The following is a 25969-nucleotide window of genomic DNA, read 5'->3' on the forward strand; positions in this document are numbered from 1 at the left end:
TTACAGGTGTTGGATCTGGTTCTGGAGGCCAGGATTTGTCTTTGTTTCTGCAGAGGTCTCTGGTGGGGCTGCAACGTTTTCCCTGTGGGCCTGGGGTGTCTGCAGGGGAAAAAGGAAAATGAGAGATTTTGCTGGTCATCTCACTGGGGACAGAAAGGGAAAATAAGACCACCATCACCCACCCCACGGGCAGTGGGGTAGCGCCGACCACCCTCTCGTGCCTTTTTTATGATGATTTCCAAGGAATGCCTCGCAATACCGGTGGCGACAGTCCAACTCTGACCGTGCTGTCCCCCCAAAGGCGCGGCGGGGGCAGCAGGGCGGCTGGCAGTGCCCCGCACACGGGCCCTCTCCTTGCCCACGCCGCGGGGCAGAGGCAGGGTGAGCTGCCCGCAGCAGCCGGCCAGGCGGCGCGGCAGAGCCCGCCCCGTCCAGTCGCACAGCTCCACGACCCTGCCGCGGACACGCGTGGGCCTCCCCGCCAGGCCTGGGCGTTATTCGCGGCGGGGCCCCCTCCCCGGCGGGGCTATTGTTGGGGGGCGGGCAGCGGCGGCGGGGCCGGTCCCCTCCCCGTCCTCCCTCTTTCTCTCCACGCGAGTTTACCCAGCAGTGCTTTGGTGCGGGCGCGTTTCCGCCGGTTTTTCCTGTTGGAGAAGGGAAGGGGGAGCTGTTTTCTCTCTCTCTCCCCGCTCGCAGTATATTTTGTATCCCTTTTCTCCTCCTCCTTCTCCTTCTCCTCCTCCTCCTCCTCCTCCTCCCCGGCTATCTTTGTCTGGCTCGCAGCACCCCGCTCCAGCCCCGCACCCGTGCCCCGCCGCCGCCGGGACGCGCAGCCCCTGCCCGCCGGTGCCCGGCGCCGTTTCATGCGAGGGCAGCGCCGCGGGGAGGGCTCGGAGGCGGCGGGGGCTCCGCCGCGGCGCTGGGCGTGAGCCCCCCATGCGAGAGCGGGGCCGCGGCTGCCGCTGCCGGCTCCCGGCGTGAGCGCCGCCCCGCCGCCGGCCGGGCCGGGCCGGGCCGAGCCGTGCCGAGCCGTGCCATGCCCGGGCGCGGGGCGCACCGCGAGGCTGCCAGAGGCTGCCGGCCCCGGCGCCGCTCCTACCGCCGCCGCCGCGACATGGTGTGAGCCCGCTGCCGCCGGGGACGCGCGGGCACCCACCGACCCACCCACCGACCCACCCACCGACCGGCCGGCCAGGGCACCGCCGCCCGCCTCGGGGGGGGATCCAGCCCCGCACCGCGGGGAGACAGACGGACCGCAGCACCCACTCTCCTTCCTCCTTCCTTCACCTCCCTCTCCCCCCTCCTCCTCCCACCATCCATCTATCTATCCATCATCCCCCCCCGCCAACCCCTCCCAATGCTGAAGAGTTTCAACCCGGCGGGGCTGGAGTGAAGAAGGGAAGGGCGGAAGGGAGGAGAGGAGCTCCGTGCAATCCACAGCTGCTTCGGGGAGGGGGGGGCGGCCTCGCTATTATTTAACAGAGAAGAAAAAAAAGGAGGAAAAAAAAAGAGACAGGAAAATGGCGAACGATTCTCCTGCAAAAAGTCTGGTGGATATCGACCTTTCCTCCCTGCGGGTGAGTGCCGGGGCGGGGGGCCGGGGCAGCGGGGCGGGGACCCCCCCCAGGGCCAGCGGCTCGGGGGCCGGCGCGCCCCTGCCGGGGCTGCCGGGCCGGCGGGGGTGGGAGCGGCCGGGCCGGGGCCGGGGCTGGAGCAGGAGCCGGGGCCGGGGCGCGGGGGACCGGCGGCCGCGTGGGGGGAGCCCCGCGGGGGCGGGTGGGGGGAGCGCGGCCCTGAGCTGCTTTTCCTTTGTTTGCATGTATTGGCATGTGCGTGGAAAAACAGGGCGCAACAGCTGCACGCCGCCAGCAGCCGGGCTCGCTCGCTGGGCTCTGCCAGCAGCCATCGCCTGACAAAAATGTAACCCCGCTTTTCTTCTCCCCCCCCCGCCCCTTTCGCCCCTCCTCCCCCTCCCCAGGACCCCGCTGGGATTTTTGAGCTGGTGGAAGTGGTTGGCAATGGCACGTACGGGCAAGTCTACAAGGTTTGTTGCAGAATTTCTTCTCCTTTTATTATTGTCATTTTTCTAGATGGTACCCGGAGTCTCTGCCGGGCTGAGCACACGGCTGATGGCGAGCCACCCGCTGTGGCAAGCGGAACAGTTAGGGATGATAAAAATGTTGTCCTTGTCATTGTTTCTGCCCATGACAAGTTTGTCAGCCTCTTGGCTTCTGCTTTTCCAAAGGGGCTCTCATTACTCTCCCAAGTACCCATCTGAAATGATGAAATAGTCCTTTATTGTCCTTTTGCCCTCCTACATCCCCCCAGAGAAATGACCAAACCGAGTGGACAGTGTCAGAGCATGTCCGTGCTGTACAAATAGGTCCATGGACTTATTCAAAAATGTTGCTGGACATCCTCATGGAAGTTGCTGCTGCTGCAGTGACTTTAGACAAAGGCATTGGCCTTCATTAAAATTGTCACCCGGTTTCCTTGTTGGAAAACCTTCAAAGTGCTGAAGCTGTCGAGTTGGGGGTGAATGGTGCCGCATCCGATCCCGCTGTGCTGTGCAACGATGGGGGGGGGGGGGGGGCCAGAATGACAATAATAAGCGATCGAAGCAGGGATCTTATTTTGTGAAAATCAGAATTCCCAGAATAACCTGTTTGACAAGTGTATGACTTTAAAAAATAGAAATTGGAGAGTGCCCATGTGGGTGTGAAACTAGCCGACTTTTTTTTTTTTTTTCCCCTTCCACTGTGCAGTCAGTGGAACAAACAAATCTCGAGATTGCATGACTTTGCAGTGAGTGCTAGCTACCAGGATGACTAATTATTCACACAGTCTTAATACTTGGCTAAAGACGGGAGGCTCTGGTCTCTTATATTGTGTAGAAATGGCACATTTGCAGAGGGGAAGGAGTGATAACCAAAAGTAACCGAGTATGCCTAGCTGCTTGGGGTTTGGGGTTTTTTTTCTTTTTTTGCTTATAAATAAGGGAGTATCATTGGTAAGTTTCCCTGATGGCAAGATACTGCTGCTTGCAGCTCCAGTGACTAAATAAAGCACTTTGGTGCCTCTTCTGCAAATGAAACACATGTCAGTTTGTTTTGAGGGCGTGAACCTCAGCCTTCCTGATGGGGAAGTAGTCTGTCTGTGCAGCGTGCAGGTTGCATTTTAAGGTTGGAAGTGGAATAACCAGGCTGCTGCTGTTGGCAAAAAGCTGGGAAACAGGATGTGGGTCAAAAGGCCAGGGGAGACAGGGGAGATGGGTGAGAAGCCGCACTTTGACATTACCTTGACCATTAAAGTTTTTTCTGGCAAATTGATACCATTGATTTTTTTTCTGTAATCCTGCTCCCAGAACTTGCATCACCTGAACCATTCTTACAAAAAAAAAAAATTGTAGGGCGTGAATGTGCGACTTGAAACTCTCCTGTTAATTATTGCAATTTGGTGCATTGTTTCTCGGCTTGCTTGTTAATGCTTTGACTTAATGAGCAAAGTCCTTGTTGGTTTAACAGTCTTGAGAACAGAAATTTTTAATTTCATTTTCCTTCAGTATGCTTGGAGTCTCCCGGAATAGTTAACATTAGCAATGAAACTCAGCGCGTGCATTTATCGACTTGGAAGAGTGAATGGACACCTGAGGTTTAAGGGCATTGGTGTCACCGATAACAGGGGGAGCAGCGGGCGGTTTCTGTCAGGGCACTGGTTTTAGTGTGCGTCTGATGAGATTTCCCTGCCCTTCTTCACTGGTTAGACAATGGTGGCAATGTTTCCTCTCGCCTAGTAACTGAGGGCATGGTGGTTTGGGTGCCAGGAATAAAGGAAATAGGTAAATACTGCTTTGCTATGGAGCCTGTCAGACAGTAGTGGATTGACAGTTGCGCAAGTTTGGATGGGCACTGCTACTTCTTAGGATTTGTCCACATTTGTCTACATAGTGTTAAAACGTGGACACCTAACAGGGTTGTACATAAACAAAAAATACCAAACCAAAAAACTTCCTTGCTGTGATTAAACCTCGGCTTTCTTCTTAAAAGAATGCAGTTATGTTAAAAAAAATAATCAGTGCAATAGCAGTGCAATAGTATTTAACTCTTCTTCAGCCGCTGTTTTGTTAGGAAAAATGCTTCACGGACACTCCAAGATGAAACTGTGTGTGTATGTTTTGAGGGCTTTCGGAGGAACTGCATAACTGAGGGAAAAACGTGGTTATGCTGTGTTTGCTTGTTGCCTTCCCCTTTCCTCTTACCCAGCAACCCCTCCTCGAAATCCCTCTTCCCAAATGGTTTTATTTCCCTTTTAACTGGCCTGTCATCCCAAGGGACTGGTGGCAGGTCGGTTGTCTTTGATGAGCCGTGTCCCGAGATCTCTGGGGCAGCGCTACTTTGATGTACTTCCACATTTGTGTATCGGCATCAGCGATGATGTCACCCGGGCGCGGGGAGCGGGATTGGCTGGCTACCTGCCACTGTGGGGAGGACTGAGGGAGCGGGAGAGGGCATGACGTTATCTCTTTGTCTAGCTCATACACCCCGGCGATGATACTGAAGGTCGTTAGGCTTGCCGGGGAGTCTCCTCTCCAGCAGTGGGAAGGAGGCTGCGCCGACCTGTTGAAAAGCGGGAAATCGTCCTGATTTTCTCCTCTTTGCCTTGGTTGAGCTTGCTGGAAATGGCTCAGATCTATCTAGCTACCAATATTTCTATAGATAGCTCTACCGTAGCTATTTATTTAGCTATATATAAGCATAGAGATGTAGGTAGATATATATACACACATGAAATATGAGGGCAGCCCTTGGTTGTTTGGCACCTAAATGCCGGTGGAGTTACTCCCTGTCACAGAGCAGTGGGGATCCTCCTGGGATTTTATGCCATTAAATGGGTTGGCTGGTGTGGCCTGTACCGTGGGCCTGGGACACAGGCTATTAAAAAATACTGATTTTTCAGCTGCTCCGCTTAAAGTCCATGAAGTTTACATTATTTTCATCTTCATAACCTCTCTTATGCCTCTCCTGCGTGAAGGAGCCTTGTGTTTCAAGAGGAGCTTGTTACACAGCGGTGAATCGGGGAGGGGGGGGGCAGTGGGAAATGAGCCGGGGGTTCCCCAGCGCGGGGTGCCTAAAACAAACGGGGTGTTTTTGGGAAGTCTCTGCCCAGCGCAGGGGAAGGGGCAGCAGCAGGGGTGGCTCGCTCATCCCAGGGCAAAGCAGAGCTCCTCTGCTGCTCATCTGAAACCCCAGGGAATGAAAGGCCAGCCTGGAAGTTGTTTGCCCTAGTAATTAGTTCAAAATCCGAGAATGATGGAACGGAAGGAAAGAGGGACGCTTTTACGTGTTGCCTGGCTTGGAAGTTAGAAAGCAAAGGGTTAAACGTTGCCAAGTAGAGCAGCAGAGTTCCCTCTGACCTGCCGGGCCCGCAGAACCCCGTGAGTCTGTAGTTTATCACTTTTAAGGAGCCCCATGCCTCTGCTGGAGTTGAGAGAGAGAAATTTCCCTTCAACAGGTTGGTATCAGCTGATGGGAGCCGAGAGAGAGAGACATGTGCGGGCTTGTCCGGAGCTGTGCCCTGCCCGCCCGCCCGCAGCAGGCAGAGCTGGCAGGGGAGCACCCCCACCTGCGCCTCAGCACCCCTAAGCCCTCTTTTAAGCAAAGGAGTAGCAATGTACGGCCTTTAACAAGTGAGGTGCAAGCGAGGGATGGCGCGAATAGCACAGAATTCAGCAGAAAAACGGTGTTAGCCCGGAATGGTGCTTTTTGTGCCTGCTGCTGTCTTGTGGGATGGCTGTGCCTCCCCAGTCAACCCAGCTTTATCAGGGCACTTCGGTGCAACTGGAACTTGTAGCCTGCTTACCAAACTATTAGCTGCCTTAAGGACTTTTTTTGATCTTTTGCAAATAGCAGAGAAGCATTTTTAGCATTGCTGCAGTTATTAGTTTTTCACATCCAGTAGTAAGCTTAATTTGAAGTTTGGCTCACACAAAATGAAAACACTCTGAAATTTGCCTCAAGATAAGATTCGAACTGGGTGTTTACTTCCCTTTTTTTTTTTAATGCAAAAATGACCTGTGAACTAAAGGCATTGGTTAATATTTTACACATTTTAAAATCTCTACCATGTTATTGTTCATAGAGGCAGAAGGCTTATTAATTTTGCTGTTGAGACTGAACTGTGTTAAATTGCTCAGTCACTTTCTCTTTGCTTTTTTTTTTGGGGTGTGTATGTGTTTTTAAAGACAGCTAACACTTTAAAATAGCTGTTGTGAGTGCTCTGTTACATCTCACAGATAGACATCGTAATTCTCTTGTAGCAGCAATGACTAGGGGGAAGGATGTTTTCGTGTGAGTTCTGAGAAAGATGAGAATTAGGGATGATACTCCTAATTGCCCTCAACTCAGGCTAGCGTAGCTTTCTAAGAGCCTTGTAATAGTTAATGCATAGTGAAGGCTTCTTTTGTTGATTTATGTTGCAGCCTTCCAAAACTGCATGTAAATGATGTGTATTGTCTAACTACAGGCTCATAAAAGGAAATGATGTAAGATGTGATCGTTTAAATGCTGATTTGAAAATAAATTAAAACTTGGATAAATGTTTTCCCACGCTAAGGATACTCTATTTTTGTCTCTTAATGGACTTTCTGTCTTACAAGGTGACAGTGTTGGGGGTTAAGAAGAGAAGACAGTGCTTGGGATTCTCTACTAACTCAGCTAAATTCCCCTCCCCCTTCCCCCTTTTCTTTCTCTCTGTGCTAAAGGGACATCATTGTGGATTCAAATGATTTTGTTAAACATGAATACAATTCCAGTCTTATCGTTATAAAGACAAACTGTACTGAGGATCGGTGAGGTCACTGGCTTTCAGGAACTGGTCCAGACCAGCTCTCTGAAGTATGAACTGCCCTTCTTCCTTTCCTCCTCGGAGTTTTTGTGGATTATGTTGCAAAGGGAGAGTTTGCCATTGGAGAAGTCAGGAATGACCACGCAGCGACTGGAATATTGACTTTTCTCTGGGTCCTGCGGCTAGATGTAGCCCTTAGCATTGTTTGCCCCCCCTCAGCCATTCTCCCCCAAATTGGCTGAACTTTTGACCAGTTTGCTGTCACCCAAATCCTTCTTAATTAAATATACAAAAGCTAGGCAGGTGGCCAGTGGGGATTACTGATATTTATTTTTATTAAAAAAAAAAAGAAAAAGAGAAAGAAAGCAACCTGCCAATTGTGGGTAACCACATGTCCCTCTCGTTCTTCCTCCCCCAGTCCATCTGTCTGTTTGTCAAAACGTCTTTTTTTTTTTATCTTGTCTTAAATCAAATTGCAGGCTCCTGGGGCAGGGACTTCTTATTCCTGGTGGAATTAGAAGAGGGCCTGGCACTCAGAGACCTGGATGTGTGTAGGGCTTCGAGGTGATGGATGTAACAAAATACAGCCCAGAGTCTTACGCTGACTCCTTGAAAATTTTTTTCAGCTTTCCGTAGGAAGATTTTTCAACTGGTGTGGATAAAACTTCAGTTGAAACAGTCTTGTACTCTCTCCTTGCTTTTTGTGTGCATGTGCTCTCTCCCTGTTGGCAATGGTTGGGGTCATTTCCCTGGGCTTGCAAAGTCGGATGGTTTTCCCCATGGAAGGTCTCTGCACCTCACCCCAGGCATGGGGAGAGTGGCTTTATTCATAAGGCCCAGTATAGGGATTTTTGGTAGTTTAGGGGTATTAAAGAAAGAAGGGGAGAAAACCAGGAACGTACACCTTCCATTTCCTTGCTTTATTTTTGCTCTCTCCTGGTAATGGAAATTTTGGTGACATGTTATCAACTTCCAGGCACTGGAGCCTCGGCGGTAGTGTGCAGAAATGCTTTTTTTGGCCTCTGTGATGATGGCAGGTCCGTGCCTCCCACCCTAGGGAATGATGTAGAGGAATGTTCCCAAAGGGAATCCAGCATTACAAGAGGTGTTCACCCTTTGCATTTCCCTGCCTTCAGCATATACATTTTTTAGTATAAGTTTTTGGACTAGAATGCTAGCTGACTTTTCTCATGTGGTCTAGCATGTGTTTGTGTATACACATTATGTTCCAGTCATCTTCTTTTCAAGTGGTACTTTCTGTTGCAAGTGTGATTTCAGCCCGGTAGGTTGTATACCTACCTTCTCGAGATCTATTTTCCTTGGAGGAGAGTGGTATTTTTGTTTTTCCCATTTTACATTTCTGACTGTACACTCTGGCTCCGCCAGAAGTATTTCTCCCTGCCTTTGGATGACGTTGATATTTAAGCTCAATAGCATTGACTTGCACAATGTGAGCTTGACTGTAGTCAAAAGTTACAGTAAGATCCTTATCTGCGGCGTTATTTTAGGTCCCCGTCCAACTCCCACTGGAGCTGGTGGAAAGAATTCAACTCACTTGAACGAGAGGTGGATTTGGGAGGGGATCACATAGCTTTGCACAAGAGTTTTCTTATCAAATACCTTATGTTTGTAGCATTATGGGTCCCTGATTGTTTCTCAGGTCAGCACAGGCTGAAAAAAAGATACCGTTGGCTCTAAAAGCAGGCAACTACGCGAAGGGGGAGGAAAAAACCCACAACTGCGCATACTTCTTGGGAACCTTGAGGTAGCTTTGAATGTAGGAGGCTTGGAGATTTTGACATTGCATCTCAGTATTACTTCCAAAGTGCATTTTCTGCCTTGGATGCTGTGTGAAACACTTGCACAGGGGCACAAAATATTGCACTGATTACAAACTGCAGAGCACTGCCAAAAGGTCAAAACGCTGCTGTGAAGTTCATGATGCCTCCACCTAACCCTCGTTCCTGGTCTCCTGTCCTGTCCCAAGCAAGGCTTGATGTATCTCCTCCTGGGTGGCCACGGGGCTCAGCAAGTCCTAACTTCTGTGGCATCTGTTTCCAGTGTTAGAAAAAGGGCAGAGCAGCTTTCTGAGAGAGAAGTGAACACATACTGGGACAGAGAGCAGTCCCTTGCTCTCCTGGGCTTTGCTGTCCTGCAGCAGAGTGAAATCTGCCATTCTGAATGTAATGAAGAACTACGACTTGACATCACTGGTGTTGGTTTTAATTTGCTGCTGATTAGGAAACCTGTGAAAAGCACCACTGAAGAAGGATGAAATCCCAGAGATTGAGGAATGGAGGTGCCCACCCTTACAGAGGACTGGCACTTCCAAAGCATATAGGGATCAGGTGGACATATGGATGGAGTGGGCTTCTCTCTACTTTATTTAGAAATTGATGCCACTAACTCCTGTCTCAGGTGCCCTGTGCAACTCGCTGTAGCAGGCATGAAGGGTGTTGACGACTTCTCCCTGGGCTTTTCCCATGGCCTCCTCCTGCTTGATCTTGCATCATACTGACAAGTGAAGGACCAAATCTATGGGAAGATGTGGAGCTGGGAAGAGATAGTGGGACAGCTCAGAGAGAAGCAGCCTAGTGAAGGTGAGTTTGCAAAGGGAATCAGAGGGTGAAGATGGAGAAGCTGGCTTAAATGTTGAGAATGAGTTAGTGCACGATTCATAGTTGTGGGAAACGAAAAATAGTGCAGAGTCAGGAAAGGGCTTAATATGAGAAAAAGTGAGGGACAGCTTAATTGTCAGTAGAAACACATTAGCATATGTAATTTATATTAAACATATGGATATATATTTATATATTATGAAAGAGATTAGCATTTACCTGTGGCAGTTCACTAGCTTTCTCTAGCCAGCCAAGCTTTGGGCTTATGTGCACCAGGGCAAGGTTTATCGACCAGTTTTTGTGCTGATTTCAGCATGGCCCGGGCTGACGAGACCTCCCTCAGCCCACCTAGCCGTGTTGAGTCCGTGTGCCAGAATAAGCGATGTCTTTTGGAGGAGATTGTTTAACACTCCTGGCAAAATGCTCCTTTCCCAGCGGAGCTGCGCCTCCCTGGGTTGCTCTGCCACTGTAGCTGTCATTATCGCTATACAAACAGGACACTGCAAGTGCCAACAGGTCCTGACCAGCCTGCCTGGTAATAAACCAGCTAATGTGGTAGAACTTACCTGGCTCCGAAGGCTTTCCTTCTTCTAGTGCCGGCTGTGGAGCAGCCCTTTCCACATGGAAATGCTGGTCCTCACGTCCATCCGTAACACCTGTCTGCCTGGTCTTTGGCTCCTCACTCTGTGTTGTATTATCCTCAAAAGCGGCTTTTCTTTTTGGTATGCCTAGGGAGTTCCCCTTAGCTTCACTGGATGTTTTAGGGCACTGAAAACTGGAGTTTTTGTAGGTTTGAATGTTTGGGTTACCATCTTTTTATGTTTTACCAGTCCATGGTATGGACTTGTTGGCTCTGCTTCCTGCACCCGACAGCTTCACCAGAGGACAGAGGTGAAACGGGAGGACATTACTTAGGTGGAGGAATGGCAGCAGCTTGAAATACTCGGTTGCACTGTATCTGAGTTTTATTAACTTCCTGAGGACTACCAAGGCAATAGTCTACTCCTGCTGGTTTGCCTCAAAGCTGATGCACTTTCTTTGGGATTTTTGCATTTGGAACTGTTGAAAGTTACTTGACGTCTTAAAAATACAACAGTGAATTTCAGTTAAGCTCTGGTAGTTTCAGTTGCTTTTTCCCAGGATTTTGTGAGAGTAGCTGTAGGGGAATGACAGTGGGCAAGAGTTCATGATTCTAATTTAAACAGTAAGCTCAAACCAAAATAAACTTGTCTCAAAACCTGCCCCCTACACTTTGAGCTATCTAATGGCATTGAGTTGTTTTGTTTTCAGTCGCAGGAAAGAAGAGCTTAAGGTCCATGGGCCTTAATGTGTTACAGGAAAATATACTATGCTATACTTAGGTTTATGTATCTTAAAGTCTGGGACCCCCCAACATTATTGCAATTCATTATTTTTCTTCATTTTTGTGCTTCATGAGGAAAGTTCAATAGAAAGGAAGCACAACTGGACCCATCTTACAAGGCTATTGTCAAGAGGGAATACTTGTAGCTGAGTCATAAACCCTTGCAGGCAGGGGTACATAAAGAAAGTCGAAATGCTCATGGACCCTTAGCTGTGGTCCACTAGCATGTGCTACTGCAATAATCAAAATAATTCTTGAGGGAACTGGTGCAGCAGCGTTGGCATATAATGATGAGGTATTTGCTCACTGGAAGCCCTAAATGAGTTTCTTTTGTGCTTCTCAAAAAAAAAACCTGATAGCGCTGTATATCTCCAGTTATTTATGGTGTCGTGATAGGTGAAAAATGCATTTTGGAGCGAGAGCTGTAGATATGCATGCCTGGTCAGTAATACCCAGCTCATCGCTGTGCAGTGGGCTTGGATGGTACTTTTGAAAGGGGCTTAAGTAGGTGAGCTGCCTACTGTCCTTCCGCTGTCTAAATCTGAGCTGTGTGCTCTAGGGCTCACAGCAGAGAGAAATAGGACAGGGGAATGGCCTCTGGAGACGACTACCCTAGGATGAGATAAATTGCTCTTTACCTGAGTCTTTGTCTGTTAATTATAATGGGAACTTAGGATGAATGTCTCAGTTGTATGTCTTCTAGATGTCTAAGGTCGGATAGGTTGACTCCACTCTCTACCATGCATGGAGTAGCTCCTACAGTCCATCTTCTTGGTGGGATATATAGTAGGAGTGCCTTTGTAAGTGGATATGTCAAAGTAAATGACATGTAAAACTCCTCTTGCCCATCACTGGAAGGGAAGCATCCCAAAAGACTCAGAAATAAGTGACCTGGTTTTGAATGCATTTACCAAGAGGTGAATGTGTTTGCCCTCGGTATCTCTGCACTCTTATATGAAGGCTGGGAACTGAAATATAGACAGGTTTATTTCTGCAGGACTTCGAGGGATCTGGTTGAGAAGAACTATCAGTGTGAAAAGCAGTCAATGCCTTGTGTCTCCTCTCTGTGCCCTCAGTAGTAAGCTCTGGGGTCTTTCCTGTTCAGATAAATTATACTTCTACAAAGAATGCATTTATTCTAGGTTACTGTTTTTCAGGAGAGAATTATAGAAATACTTTAACTCTTTTGATGATATTGATAAGGGTTATAATTAAGTTCCTGACATGCAAGCTGTTTTTTTTCGAAGATGTGCTTCTCTGCAAGGTATTATTTCCCATCAAACCTGTTTTTTTTTCTTTTTTTCTTTTTTCTTTTTTTTTTTTTTTTTTTCCCCTAGCAATGTCGTTGTATTGCTTCTCCGTAGCTGTAAGCTCAGCTAGTAGAATTCAATCTGGTTGTGAATCTTATTTTTAAATCTCAATCTGTTGTAAATCCCAGTATCTTTTCTCTAATTAACACTTGGGTTTTTTCGAGGCAATATACTGCATGTTCCTTCAGCAACTACAGCGGACATTCTTGAAGTTTCATATTCTGCACCATTTGTTAAACTGAACTATCAATTGCACGGTAATCTCCCGTATAAACATAGAAGGAAGGGGAGCTCTCATGTGCTTCTCCTCTGATACTCAAGTTATCCACTGTGCTTTGCTTCACAGTGAGGGTGTGGGAGGAAAGTACGGCAGGGAACTGATGCAATTTATTCCCAGCCACACAGGAAATAAGTGACAGAGGTGCAATCCAAATCTCTGGATGCAAAGTTCTGTGCTTTAATCAAAAGAGATCCCTTCTTTGCCTTAGTGATAGCTGGGATCAGCTTTCACGCTTACCCAAGCCAAAGAGAGGGAAGACTTTGCATGTTGACCCTCTGGTCTCCTAAGAGCCGCCCAGAGGAAGGGGCTAAATGTTCTTGGGCGACTGGGCAGGTGGATCTTGTAGAGTGAGCCCCGTGGTACCCCTTCTTGTTTGAGTGGCGTTTGCAGTGGGATTCTTCTGCTGTTTTGCAGTTGGTGAAGTTCCTGTGTTTAAATGAGTTTTGTAGAAAGCCCTGAACTGAATTGCTCACATTTAACTGTATTGTTCTCTGTAACAGAGGTGGGGCAGGTATTAGGATATTTTACCATGACTAAACAGCAGCGTTAATACCTTTAAAATTGGTATATTGACGTTTATGAGCAGATATCACATTACAGTGATAGCTTCAGGGGCCTTCTGCTGTGTATGAGAGCTCTTGGTTGATTTAGAAAGCAAATAAATAAAATTTGAAAGCCACCCTAACACAATCAAGCATGTTGAACCAAAAAGGCAAAGTGATGCTATACCCTTAGCCTGTCCTGCGATCCGTTGTTATTTTGGCAGATGAAGTTAATGATGTGCTGTTGCAGGAGAAGGAGGAAAAGACACAGCGTTGAGAACTACAAGGAAGCCTGGGATGTAAAGGACCCCCCTGATTTCCTGGCAGATGTTTTTGTACAGCAGTGCCGTACCTCACACCCGATGCGCTTGTCCAGGGGCGCGCTCGGAGGAGCCCCTGTGCCGCAGGGGATGGGGCTTTGGCAGAGCTGGCTCACCTCCAGGCTCCCTTAAATTGTCGCCTTTGCCTGTGTTTCTGGTGTGGTCTTGCGGGGGAAGAAAGAATGTCAGCCTATTAATAGTGATGGCGCAGGCTTTCTCCTCTTCATCTGTTAAAATTGCTGGAATGCTTTGAATAACAAATTACTGAAAAAAAAATCTTTTTTTTTTCTTTTTTTTTTAATGAGTGTTGGGAAGGGTGAGCTTTGCTCCTTCCTTTCCCCTACGTGAAACGCAATGAAATTCTTTGATCTGACTTGTCCTTGGGGGCTATGGAGAATGCTTTATGCAGCTCCCCCTCTGCATTTTAGGTGCTCGCCAAGAGTTAAATTCTGGAGCGATGACAAGTGAATATGGAGAAAATGTTTCGAGTCATGTGAAAGAAATGTTACTTGCTAAATAACTTAAGTGTTAAAAGAAGGGATGGGAAAAGCTTTTCGTAGCCTTTGTGGAAGTCTTATATGGCAAGGAATGAAAATCTTTAATATTGACCTAATTTTATTTGTATTTAAGATCAAAGAGCTCTTGTGAATGAGTTGCTTGTCTTATATGTCACTGGCTTTATGGTTTTCTGAATGGCTTGAGGCAGTAAATCAGTCCTGAGTAATGCTACCTTTCCTTAGGTTTCCTCTGAGGTAATGGAAGAGTGCTCTGGTTTCCTCTTCAGGAATAAAAGTATATTAGTTATTGAGAAGACTTCTTTCTGGTTAAGTTGCTGAATTTGGAGGTGCCTCTTTGTGTACCAAGTGTTGTGCATTGGATTTAGGGAAAGGAAGAGGGAAGCGGGCAATAAAACCACTGTCGTTGACACCACCACTTTGGTTGCGGGTCAAGTCCTTGCTGCGATCTGGGTTTGACTTTGGAGCGTCCTCAGCTGCTGCTGCTCTGCACCTCTTCGCTTTTTGGTAATGGAGCGTGCAGTCAGCGTGTGCTGCCGTTGTAAGGAATTATGTTTTGTATACATACGGTGTGGTTGCACTGGGCTATATGGGAAAGGGGAAGGTTCTATTTTGTGCTCCCCACCAGTAGGATTTCCTGTTGCAGAAAGGAGAAGGGAAGGTTAAGCAGACAGCTGAAACGCCTTAGGTGGTATCTGGTTACTTTATGCCAGCAGGGAGAGTGATCCTGCTTGTAGACATGGTACAGAGCTGTGCTGAAAGTACCGGGTCTTGGAGATACCTTGACTCGCTGGAGAATCTGCTGACCCAGTTGCACCATGGTTGCAACGTGGGTTTTCATCTTTCTCTGTAACTCAGGAGAAGATGGAAAAAGGGAATATGAGCAGCATTTCAAATCTGTAAAGTGGCATCAGCGTAGTTTGTAGATCCTTGGAAGTTTGGAAACAAAGCCAGTAGCCTTGGGTATTAAAGTGTCACGTTACCGTTAATATCTGTTCACCCTGCAGCATCAATGCGCTTAGGAGAAGAGGGGGTGAAATCCTTTTCATGGGTCTGAACCCTTGTCTGATGTGAAATGGCTCAGGTACACGAAAACCCACTGAAGAGGGTGTGGGTGGTGCGGTACCTCTGAGATGGTAGTTTGGTCTGCTGAGCTTTGACTGCTCCCGAGTCTGCGTCAGTGGTGGTGGATGGTGCTGACTCGGCAGAGCCTCTTCTCACCTCCTCTGCTTGGAGCCGCTGCTCATCGCGAGCGTGAGAGGTGCCCAATAAACGGGAAATCTCATAAAGCCACTTGCGTTGCTGAAGTTTGCCAAAACCTGGGTTTTTGTCAAGGTTAGCTGAAAAGTCAGGAGTGCGTTTTCCTTCCAAGAACTCTTGGTTTAAAGCTCCATTAATTGTATGTCAGTTACCATATGTGTTATGATAATAACTAAGAGTGGAAAGGACTGGATTTATTTTGGTAAACATTTCACCTAGTAAAAATTTAATAGCTTGTCCGCCTTCAAAGGCCATTCCTTTTTCTCCTGTGCAGATTGTGCACCCAGCAGCAGTACGGAGTGTTTCCCTGAGAACCGCGTTTATAACCTGACCTTGAGATGCTGCTTTTCCAGACCAACGGACGGGGCTGTTCAAGGATGCTCAGTCCTGAGTTTCTTTGCGAGACACAGATTGGGTTCGCCCCTGCTGCGCTGAATTCTGTGGGTTTCTTTTAATAGTGACTACGGACGGCTTTGAAAGACGATAAAACCAACGTGCTGAAATGACTAGGGACTTGTGTCTGAACCGCAGCCATCAGCAAAACCACCTAGTTTCGAGAACTGTTCTGCAGAAAAAGTCTTGTGAGTGCCCAAGCCAAACTTCTCTTCAGCAAATATGTGATTTCATGATTTGAATGTTTCGAGGGAAATGTTTTGAATGTCCTTACTGTCTTAGGCTGGCAGGAACAATATCCTTAACAGATTAGGCAGGCTGCCTGTGTATTTCTAATTTAAGGGTGTAAATGTCATTTGAGAGAAAAAGAAGTGCAGTGGGATAAGAGCATGGTAGAGTAAATCCTTCTTATTGTGGTGTTCAGGTGTATATTGGTTTAGTTTAGATTATTTTTCTAAAGCTAGAAGTGCTTTGCCTGTGCAGGATCAGGCCCCATCTGCTGAAGTCAGCAGAGCTAAACTGGGTATCAGCCTGGCTCTGCAGCTTGGGGTAGAGCTGTAGGCAAAGGCTTGCACAGTTTTGGTTCAAGACAATGTTCCCTCATCAGACTTGAAAGAAAAAAGTATTTTTTCAAGAAATATCACTTTTCACAAGTGCCTCATGTCTTAAACTTCTTTGACTTCTTTAATGTTTTCTCATAGAATGAATTTTCTATTTCTGCCCTTTTTTTAGCGGTGGCAGGTTTCTCTCCTTTTCTGTGGTTTGTTTTGCCCTTCTCGCTCTCTTCCCTCATACTCATCTGATGTGGGTGAATTCCTCCTGCCGCTCTCCCTTCCTCTAAACTCTACAGTCATCATCCTTTGCATTTCTTCCTCTAGGCTTCTCTGTGGCTTTTTTTCTTCTTTTTTTTTTTTCTTGGTGTGTAAAAGTAACTACCAAATAGAAGGGATATGGTTAAATCCACGTGACCTCTGGTATTGGCTGTAGTTCTGCCAAGATGTGTGAGGTTTGTTTGTTTTTTCATTAATATGTTTCTCCACACACATTCTATACCTTCTTTAGGTCTTTTTTGTGGTCTCTTTTTACCCTGGCTTTCCAAAGACATGAGGCTCTGTACGTTTTATCCTGTCCTCAACACTTTTTCAACCTCAAGGCTGACTTCAGCTGTGTTTTCTTTTGGGGTATGGGTCTAAAATCCTTACAAGTTTCATGAAAAATAGATGACTAGGTAGATGAGATTGAGAGTCTGTTTGTTTTTCTTCTATCTTCTGCTTCCCCATGGAGAAAGCCTACTAAACTCCCTCTTTATTGGGCACTGGGAAGATGTGCGCCCAAGATGAAGGCTTCAGGCTCACCTCTGCTTGCAGTGCTGTTTGCCTGCGAGGTGGAGGCAGAGGGATCACGGTTGTTACCTGCCAGCTGAGGAAAAAAAAAGAGAAGGAAAATGGTCTCTGGTCTGTCTTTTGCTCTACCGGGGTAAGATGACAGGTGGCTGTTGCAGAATTTATTTTTTTCCTCCCCTCTCATGTCTTTTGGACAAAGCTGTGGTGCCATCCCCTGAAGTTAGAGGGGTCCCGGCTGGCAGAGGGGGCGGTCAGAGGAGCTTTGCGGGGATGCTCCGTCCCAGGGCTCCTCTCTCTGCCGGGGTGGAAGGTATGAGGTCTGTATATGCTAACTAAAGGGCATTGAAAGGCTTTGTCTACGCAAGGCACGCTGCCCTTGACACATGCTAGGTCCATATAGTTAAAGCTTCGGGTACTTAGTGTGTGCTAACCTCGGGAGGTAAATCCAGGGCCAGACAAGCCCCCTGAGGAGGTGGTGGACAAGGTGGGGATTTCTTTGCATTAGTCTTTGCTGCAGCCTCAGCCGGTGCCCGAATGCAAACCTACTCATAAATGGTCATAACCATGGATGCTTTTTCTCTTGTCAGCTCCTGTCTGAATAGGGGCTTTTTTGTGACACACGCTTGTTTGCTCATGTTTCTCTTTTAAGGAAAGCAATAACCACCAGTGATTCAGTGCTCCGTTAAGCACGTAATAAACCAAGCCCCAGATCCCTCGGTCTCGAGCCGTTGAAGACTGCCGCCCTTTGTTTCTCTCTTTGCGGGGAGGAGGGAAGAAATGGGGCACAACCAACTTGTTTGGCACGGGCAGGACGAAGGGGCGGCTGGACAGGGGAGAGGCACGATGGTGCGGGGCTCCCAGGATGGGCATCAGAAGTGCAGGATCAGAACCTGGGTTTTGCTCTGTGCCCATGATGGCAAACTGCCCTGGTGTCTGCTGCAAATTTGTTTATAAAAGAGACTGCAGCTCCTCATGGTTGGTGCCAGATGAAGCGCTGGGTCTCAGCTCATCCTCCCGAGCAAAGTGGGCACCTCTCATTGACAACAAGGGTTGCTGTCGTTTTCTGACTTTTTTTTTAATCCAGGTGCAGCCCAGCTGTGGGATAGGCAGTGGCTGATGCAGTTCTGCACTGTTTGCATCCATTGCCAAAATACAGCCTTCTGCTGAGTTACCAAGTGTTGGGATTTCTTTTTGCATAAGCTACTTGGTGCAAGTGTTGGTGAGGAGTGGAGACAAAGCAAAGTCTTTAACCAATTTGTGGATAAATGTTTAGGACGGGTCTTACAGAGTTCTGGGAAAGTCTCCATGAAAAAAACAAATTAAGGTGCCTTCTTATCTCTGAATTGCCCCTTTAAGCCTCAAACCCAGCCTCTGCAAATCAGTTTGCTCTTCTACAAAGAGAATGGCTTCATGCTATTTCTCTGCATGATTTTGCAAAATGCATTTCCAGAGGGGAGCTTTCTTACACATATGCAGAACAAATTTTAGCAAAACATTTCACTTTCTTCTATCTTCAGACTTATGAAAATGAACTCCATCGTGACTTTTTAAAGTGTGGGTTTAAGCAAAAGCTCTCAAGGCATTTCGTGCTGATTCTGATGCAGCTGTTAGTTTAAGGAATCTCTTTTTAAACTGGAGGTGGCTGTTAATTTTATTCAGGAGAGGAAAATGCAGTATTGAGCTGGATAAACTGTAGTTTAGCTGATACTTATTTTGAGCTTGGGCATGGCAGGTAAAAAAGACATTCTGTCAGAAAGATAAAAGGAGGAGGACTGGCCTAAATTTTAATACAACTAATTCTTAACAACCTTTTCTAAAATTTTCTCCTTCTGCAACATATTTTACCAGCCCTGCCATCCAGGAGAACACCATTGCTCCCCACCACTCCGCTTCGACTGCTTCGTTGCAATTCTTCTGGCTTTTCAAAATTTGATGCGACTTTTAGATGCTCCATGCAATTCACTGTAGAACATTTAGTATACATGAATTTTGTTTCCTTGTCCTTTAGGTAGAAGGAGGTGCCTAGTGGCTCTGTAAATGTTGAATGGCAGTGTGTAAGACTGTAAGTGTTAGGGAACTGGTGGAGAGGGAGCGAGGGAGTCGAGGGAGGAGAGCAGGTCATCCCCTTGGGTCTGACTTCAGCTTGTTGGCTTGTGGCTTGCACGCGGACCATCACCGCATCCCATCTCTGGTTCTGTGGGTTAGCCTCTGCAGTCATCCCCCTGAGACTGTGTGGGCAGCACGGCCTTAAGAAATGGTTCATTTAATTCCTCGGGATGATAATAACATTTGGTGGGGGAGCTTTAAATGTGGAGTAGCTGACTGCCCTTTGAGTCTGGAGCTTAGTCACTGTTTTCCTTGCCCGTTGTGCTTCCCCCCCACCGAAATGCGGCCGGGGCTATCTGCTGCCTGCGCAGGACTGATGCTTTCCCCTTGGGAGCCGCCTGCCCCTCTGCTTTGATTTGGACCGTACTGCCCAGGAGCTGCTTTTCCCACCCTCCCCAGGATCAGAGTGGGTGGGAGAGCTGCAGGACATGCCAGGCTTATTATACTCACAGGTTCCCAGCCTGCCAGGTTTACCAGGTGAAGTGAAATTGGTTATCTATTAAGATTTTTCTCACCTTGTGGATGAATTGAGGCGTGCATAAGGATGTCTGTGGCCTTGTGCCATATTGCAGGCAGCGGGGGATGCAGGAGAGGCTGATGTACATCTCTCCAGCATTATGCACGCTGGTTGCTGCTGTATCCTTATTCAGTCTTTCAGGTGCTGGATAATAATGGAGTGGTTCCTCTGGTAGTGGCAGGCAACAAATGATAAGGATCAAAAGTCTCCCTCTTGGATAGCTGCAATTTTTTATGTACTCACATAGCCTTTTTCCCAGGAAGAGCACAATCACATCTGTCGCTTAAGCTGTTTTTTAAGATCCCGTCCTCCCCACTGCCACTCCCTTGATCTGCAAGGAGGTGACAGTTGTAGGAGGATTGAGCCAAGTCTGTTTTTTAGGTATTAGGAGGTACTTAGGGGAGTTCTGTTGAGACCACCATCTGGATAGAGATGCTGCACCGGTTCCAGGGGGGAACTGTTCAGATTTGGTGTGTACGGTACTAGCAGGCTGAAAAGGCAGTAAGGGAAGGTATAAGCTGCTATATGATTACTTCAGGACTGTGTGTTTCTTGAAGATTTGAGTGGATGACAAATAGCAGGTAGTCCGGGCACATGGGCATATCTGTTTCTTGGAGGGATTGGTGCTGACCTCTGTAATGCACTGGGTAGGCAAACGGCTCTAATCATTGTTAATTGCTCCTATATGGCAAATTCAATAACAATATAGGTGCCTGAGTACTTGAGAATTGCTTACTTTCCTCCATTGATCCAGACCCATCCCATGCAGGCATTGCTGAAATTGGCTTACGGTTCTTGGGAAGGATTGAAACTGCAGCATGTTTCCAACCTGACCCCTTCAAGTGTTTGGTTTGCTAGAACAAACTCAGGAGAGAGACGCTCTTGCCCTCGGACACAGATCCTGTTTGTCCTGCTCTGCTGAATCTAACCTGCTGCGTTTCATGCTCTCCGTGCTGGGATTTATTGAAGATTAGAGCTGGGGGGACACAACACGGCACGGGGGGGGGGGACATGCCACACACGTCCCGCTCTGAGGGGGGCATTGCACTGCTGGAGCTTCACATTTAGGCACCAGAAGGATTAAAGGGCGCGCTTTGAAAAGATACTCCTTCATCTTGCTGATAAGCGGCGCTGAACAGGCGGAGGGAGAGGAGGTTAATGCCCCTTTTACCCGGGGTCTGTTTAAAGAAAGGCAGTCGTTTAGCAAAAATATGCATCCACAGTTAATTTTTGTTTAAACTGAAATTACTGAGTAAAGAACTGCATCCTGGGAACAGATCAAGCCGTATGCTAGGAAAGGAGCACATTTCTCTCAAGCACAGTTGACAGCAGCACGCTTAAGGGTTTTCTGTATTAACTATTTGATAAATCTGTAGTGGACTTGAATTCTGTGTGGTTTTAATTACTTTTGATTTTTTAAGCCTGCAGGATTCTGACATTTTTCTTCACCTTTCCTTTTTCCTGCCCCCCCCAGCCCCCATACTCTCCCCCACCCCCGCGATGATCCTGTTTCATCGTGGAATGAGCCCTTGGGTGTAATCAGCCATAGCCACGTCCTGGCGATGGGCAGAGCGATCCCCGCCGAGCTGGCCATAAGGCTGCGTTTCCAACTCTGCGAGGTCCGGAAAGCTCTCTGGTCCTGAAATTTGTTGCTTCAGAAATATTTGATTAACTTTATTGTATTAGCATGAGGTTGGTTTTATTGCTACTTCCTATACTTTATTAGAAATCTATGATTAAAAGTGCAAGCGTGTGTATTTGCTTCTAATGACCCCTTTCTTTTGCTGCTATTGGCAGCAATTTGCTATGGTGTTGTTAGTAGCCAGTGCGTCCAGGGGTGGTGGGGTTGGGATGGAGGAGTGGTAGGAGAGCATTTGCCCCTCCTATTGTCTTTGATTTCTTTTTTAATTTTATTTTATTATTGTCCAGAAAATATTTAGGATTTTTTTTTTTCCTGGGCTGGAGAGAAGCTGATTCTCCTTGTGCATTTTAAAGCTGGATTCTGGATCTTCCTCTCCTGTCGAGTTATATTTGGAGGATATTTGCCCGTGTGCAGGCCGTGAGCATGTAAGTGCCACTGGCTGACGTGCTTGTTTGCTTTCTCCCCCCACAGCTCCTGGCTGAGCAAAGGTCGGACCTTTCACCTGCTCCCCGCTTTGCATTTCCAGTGTTTAGATAAACTTGTCTTGCCGGGGAGCCACAGGCACAGGGCATTTTTGCTGAGCAGATGCACCCACATTATCTCCCCGTGTGATTTATGTCAGGCAGTGCGGTGGTGTTCTCAAAACACTGAATGGAGAGGGAGGTCAAGGGGAAAAAATAAAAACCCAGCCATAAGCAGTTGCTTGTAGCTGTTTCAGACAGTCTATTCTTGCTGCTGCTTTATTACTCACGTGCTTTCGGCTGGCAGACTCTGGACTGCAGAGGGTAAGAAAGAAAGAAAGAAATCCACCCCAGAGAGAACTTGGTTTGCTTATTCACAGTGCAGGTATCTTTCCTAGCAAGAACGCATTTTTTTAAGGGAAAAGCACTGATCCCATGCGAGCAATTGTGGTATTTTGTTGTGAGGAATCAACACATTCCTGGGGAAAGCAGGGCTGTAAAAAACACTTTCACCCGGCCAAGGGTGCAGGCCACTGGTTAAGTCGACAGTCTTTCCCCATTTCTCCTTACTTTGACGAGGTCTGCAGCTGTTTGTCTCCTGAGAGACCCTTTCCGGAGATGTTCTCTGTGATTTTATTCTTTTTTCCCTTCCCCTAATGGTATCTTCTTGGTCTCCAAATTTTGCATTCTTCATCCTTCAGAATATTCCATACGTGGGAAATTAATCCTTCTTCAGTCTATTTTCCATAAGGTTGTAGGTATTTAAGAAATGCTGGAGACAGCTAAAACAAAAGACCTTCACAGACAAAAATTATAATACAAGCCACCTTGAGTAGCTTGGTCTTCTCCAGCCGCCTGCTAGCAACCCTCCTTTTCCCTCAGCCTCAGGCTCTCCGTGAAGTCTCTCCCCTCCGGATTTGCCAAGCGCTCAGTTGCCTGTTAATCACCAGTAATAAAAAGCATGCTTAAGATCAGATGAGTGTCTAAGGATACTTGTCAAGGCTAAACGTCTCCTCAGTGTCCGCAGCTCTTTCCGACGGTGAGTGTGGATGGAGTGATTCATACTCCTCAGCTCCAGCCGAGCGGGCGGGTGGCTCACTGGCGCGCACTGGCTCAGCCATTTCCCTCTTCCCTCCTGCCTAGGGCAGAGGTAGGCATCAGGCAGATCCTCATTTCTCAGGAAACATCAGGGAGGTTACGTATGATTGGGTAGAGGATGTGTTTGCTCTGTGCAAACCACTGGTGAAACTCCTGCCGAAGGGCTCTGGCTCACCCTTGCTCCTTACACTCAGACCAGATGTGTTTTAAGAGGACTCTGCTACTATGGACAGCCACGGTAAAGATGCTCCCAGCGTGGGTATGGGTCATGGTCACATAGCTGATTAGGGCTGATCTGCGTCAGGGCTTATGTTAGCCAGGGATGATCCTCTGGACGACTGTAGGTTTGAAAGCTTAAGCTCAGGTGGGAGAGCCCTGTGGTGCCATCTTTCTCCATCACCTGCCTCTGCTGATGCTTGTCAGCACCTTGGCGTTGCCCAATGCCGGTTTAACTCCTTGTCACTTCATCTCTGTTATACAAGTCATCTGCTGACAAAACAAAGATCTGGGTCACTGCTCTTAAAATAGATTCAGCATTAAGCAAATTGTTCAAGCAAGCTCTCCTTTCCTCTGAGAAGGCAATGTCAACCCAACCTCATAGGGATACCCCTAACAAGCACAGCATCCTTCCGCAGAGGCCCTGTCAGTTTAGCGCCACTTGCCTAATACGCTTTTAAAATGCAATGTCCAGCTGTTTGCACAATGTTTGACTTGCACCTAAGGGAGTAAAGGTTTTTTTCTTTATATTAATGCAGATATATGCATGAATATGAACTGGTTTTTTGAGGTGATCTTTGCAAATCTTCTGTTTATTTGTGCTTGGAAGTGTGATTGGCATGTTTAACCTTCATCCATAAAAGCTGTGATAAATGATATCTGTAGAAGCGGACTGTTGCCCTTGCTTATAGGCAGAGTTCAGCGGTGCCAGTTTCATCTTGATAATAGTCATACCATAACCGCTTTGAACACACTGTGCCAAGCCCATGCATGGGTGCGCAACCGGTCAAGGTTGAATTACTCATGAAATCCATTTTTAAGGTCACAGCCGGGCCTCTGCAGGCTCTGATCCTGAGTTTATAGGCCTTCCTCCACCATGTGCCCTTCTCACAAAGTTCTGCGGGCTTCCCAGGCCTGGGCTGCAACACTTGCTGCCTGGTGGTTGGGTGGCGGTGGTTTCTTCTGCTTCTCCAGGGGGGTTTCTTCTACTCTGGAGGGGGCTGCCATCACTGGGAGTGGGGCTGGAAAACACACTGATTGAAAAAGAGGAACTGGAAAGTAGGACGTTGGTGCTTCTCACTCATCGGAGTCCACCTCTGTCTGTGTGTATAGCCTTTGCTGTGGGCATGGAAAGCCCGGTAGCCAGTGATTTGATAAATTGGGAAGTCCAGGTGGAATTTCCAGTTATGAGGCAAATGGAGTGAAATATGGTTTGGTGTCCCATGAATGGGTTCCCCGCTTGACCCCATGCAAACCTGGGTTTTCAGCAGCAGAAATGTCCCTCTGATGATAGGGGAGGTGGCAGTTTTCTACTAATGATGCCGTTGAAAACGTGGTATGTTTTTTGAGAGAGGGGTGGCTGGGCAGCGTGAGCCCTCATAATTCTTTCCCCACCTTTTTCCTAATGTTATGTTCATAATATCTGCTCAGTTTTTGGGTTATACCCTAAGTAGACTCCAAGGCAAGGTTGCGGGTAGTGCCTTGCTGTCTTGTGAAACCATCAGCACAAATTGTGCACCCCCACAAGCTCTGGGGGAGCAGATGCCTTAAAGATGAATCTAACAAAACCAGACTGCTGATTGGAGAGCTGTGTATGCAGGCAAGTAAAATGGTGGTGAGAATTGTGTGCAACACGGTTGTAACTGGAGTTTAAGACTTTCCTTTGGGCTACAGAAAATCACTCTGTGTGAGGACTCTGCAGCCCTGAAAGCAGCAATGCGATCAGTCGCAGAACAGAGGGGGAATGCTGGTGGGGCTTCTGTGTTAGCAAGAGCACTTGGTTAGCTGGGAATTGGGATGCAAACTCTTCCTCTGGGATGTGATCCCTTATCTCCTGCCCCCTGAAGGCTACTCCATTCGCTGTGCTATAGGAAAGTCTTGGTAGAATCGATCCTGCTCTCTTACTTAAATTTTAATACTTTTCATGAATAAATCATAGAACCCTGGAATGAGTTGGGTTGGAAGGGACCTCAAAGACCATCTAGTTCCAACCCCCTGCCATAGGCAGGGACACCCTCCACTAGACCAGGTTGCCCAAAGCCCCATCCAACCTGGCCTTGAACACTTCCAGGGAGGGGGCATCCACAGCTTCTCTGGGCAACTTGTTCCACTGCCTCACCACCCTCACAGTAAAGAATTTCTTCCTAATATCTAATCTAAATCGACCCTCCTTCAGCTTAAACCCATTACCCCTTGTTCTGTCACTACACTCCCTGATAAACAGTTCCTCTCCAGCTTTCCTGTAGGCCCCTTCAGGTACTGGAAAGCTGCAATTAGATCTCCCCGGAGCCTTCTCTTCTCCAGGCTGAACAACCCCAACTTTCTCAGCCTGTCCTCATAGGAGAGGTGCTCCAGCCCTCTGATCAGCTTCGTGGCCCTCCTCTGGACTCCCTCCAACAGCTCCATGTCTTGTACTTTCTTGTTTGATTGGTTTGGGAAGGAGATGGTATGATGCATACGGCTTTGTGTGATAGGTCATCACATAAAGTGTCTTCTGAGAAGTCCCAAATCTGCACATCTGAGAATACTGAAATACTGTTTGGGTGAAAGAGAGGATGAAGGGTTGGTTCTTCCACCTGGAAGAGGGGAGATGTGGTTGCTAGTACCTACTTCACACCCCACCCCCAATGGTGTACTTTCAGGAAAAAAGAGTGTCTCAGCACTGCCAAGGGGTGAGAGGGGAGGCTGGACAGAGGAGGTGCTGTTGATAGGTACCCATTTTACCCCCAGCAAGGGACTGAGGAACACAGGGTCGCATACTTCTGTAGATACTGTGCTCGATGGGAACAGAAAGCTCCCTGCTTTATCAGGCCTGTATGTCCCCAGTGGTTTCTTAAGTCCAAATCATCTCTTGCCTATCAGCTAAGAACAAACCATTTCCTTTCACAGACTAGAAGAAAAATCAAGGAACGCTGTGGTAGCTATGAATAATGTTTTTCTACTTTCCCATGATGAAGTGTTGCTTTGTTTCTTTTTCCTTGATGATGAGAAAACAGAAGTGCCAGGCAGTGACGTCAAACTGCCTGTGCCAAGGGACATAGCTGCTTCAGAAATTAACTCCTTTACCTTGCCGTGCTGCCGTTAGGGTTAATGTTGACCTGGAGCCTAGCATTTGCCTTTTCTTCTCAGATTCTTCCCACTC

General features: G+C 47.5%; 1 protein-coding gene across 10 annotated transcripts in view; it reads left to right on the plus strand.

The window, feature by feature from the left end:
- Nucleotides 1-639: 639 nt before the first annotated feature.
- Nucleotides 640-25969, plus strand: part of MAP4K4 (mitogen-activated protein kinase kinase kinase kinase 4) — a 168826-nt gene continuing 143496 nt past the window's right edge. For 6 of the 10 annotated variants that reach the window (XM_054824392.1, XM_054824428.1, XM_054824439.1 and 3 more), the window contains exons 1-2: nucleotides 641-1577; nucleotides 1979-2044. In XM_054824392.1, coding sequence (XP_054680367.1) covers nucleotides 1521-1577; nucleotides 1979-2044 — 123 coding nt within the window. In that variant the 5' untranslated portion in view covers nucleotides 641-1520. Of the gene's footprint in view, nucleotides 1578-1978; nucleotides 2045-25969 lie in introns of all 10 variants that reach the window. The other 4 variants (XM_054824457.1, XM_054824461.1, XM_054824401.1 and 1 more) reach the window with 3 other exon arrangements.

The sequence above is a fragment of the Grus americana genome, chromosome 1, assembly GCF_028858705.1.
Source record: "Grus americana isolate bGruAme1 chromosome 1, bGruAme1.mat, whole genome shotgun sequence".
Taxonomy (NCBI): Eukaryota; Metazoa; Chordata; class Aves; order Gruiformes; family Gruidae; genus Grus; species Grus americana.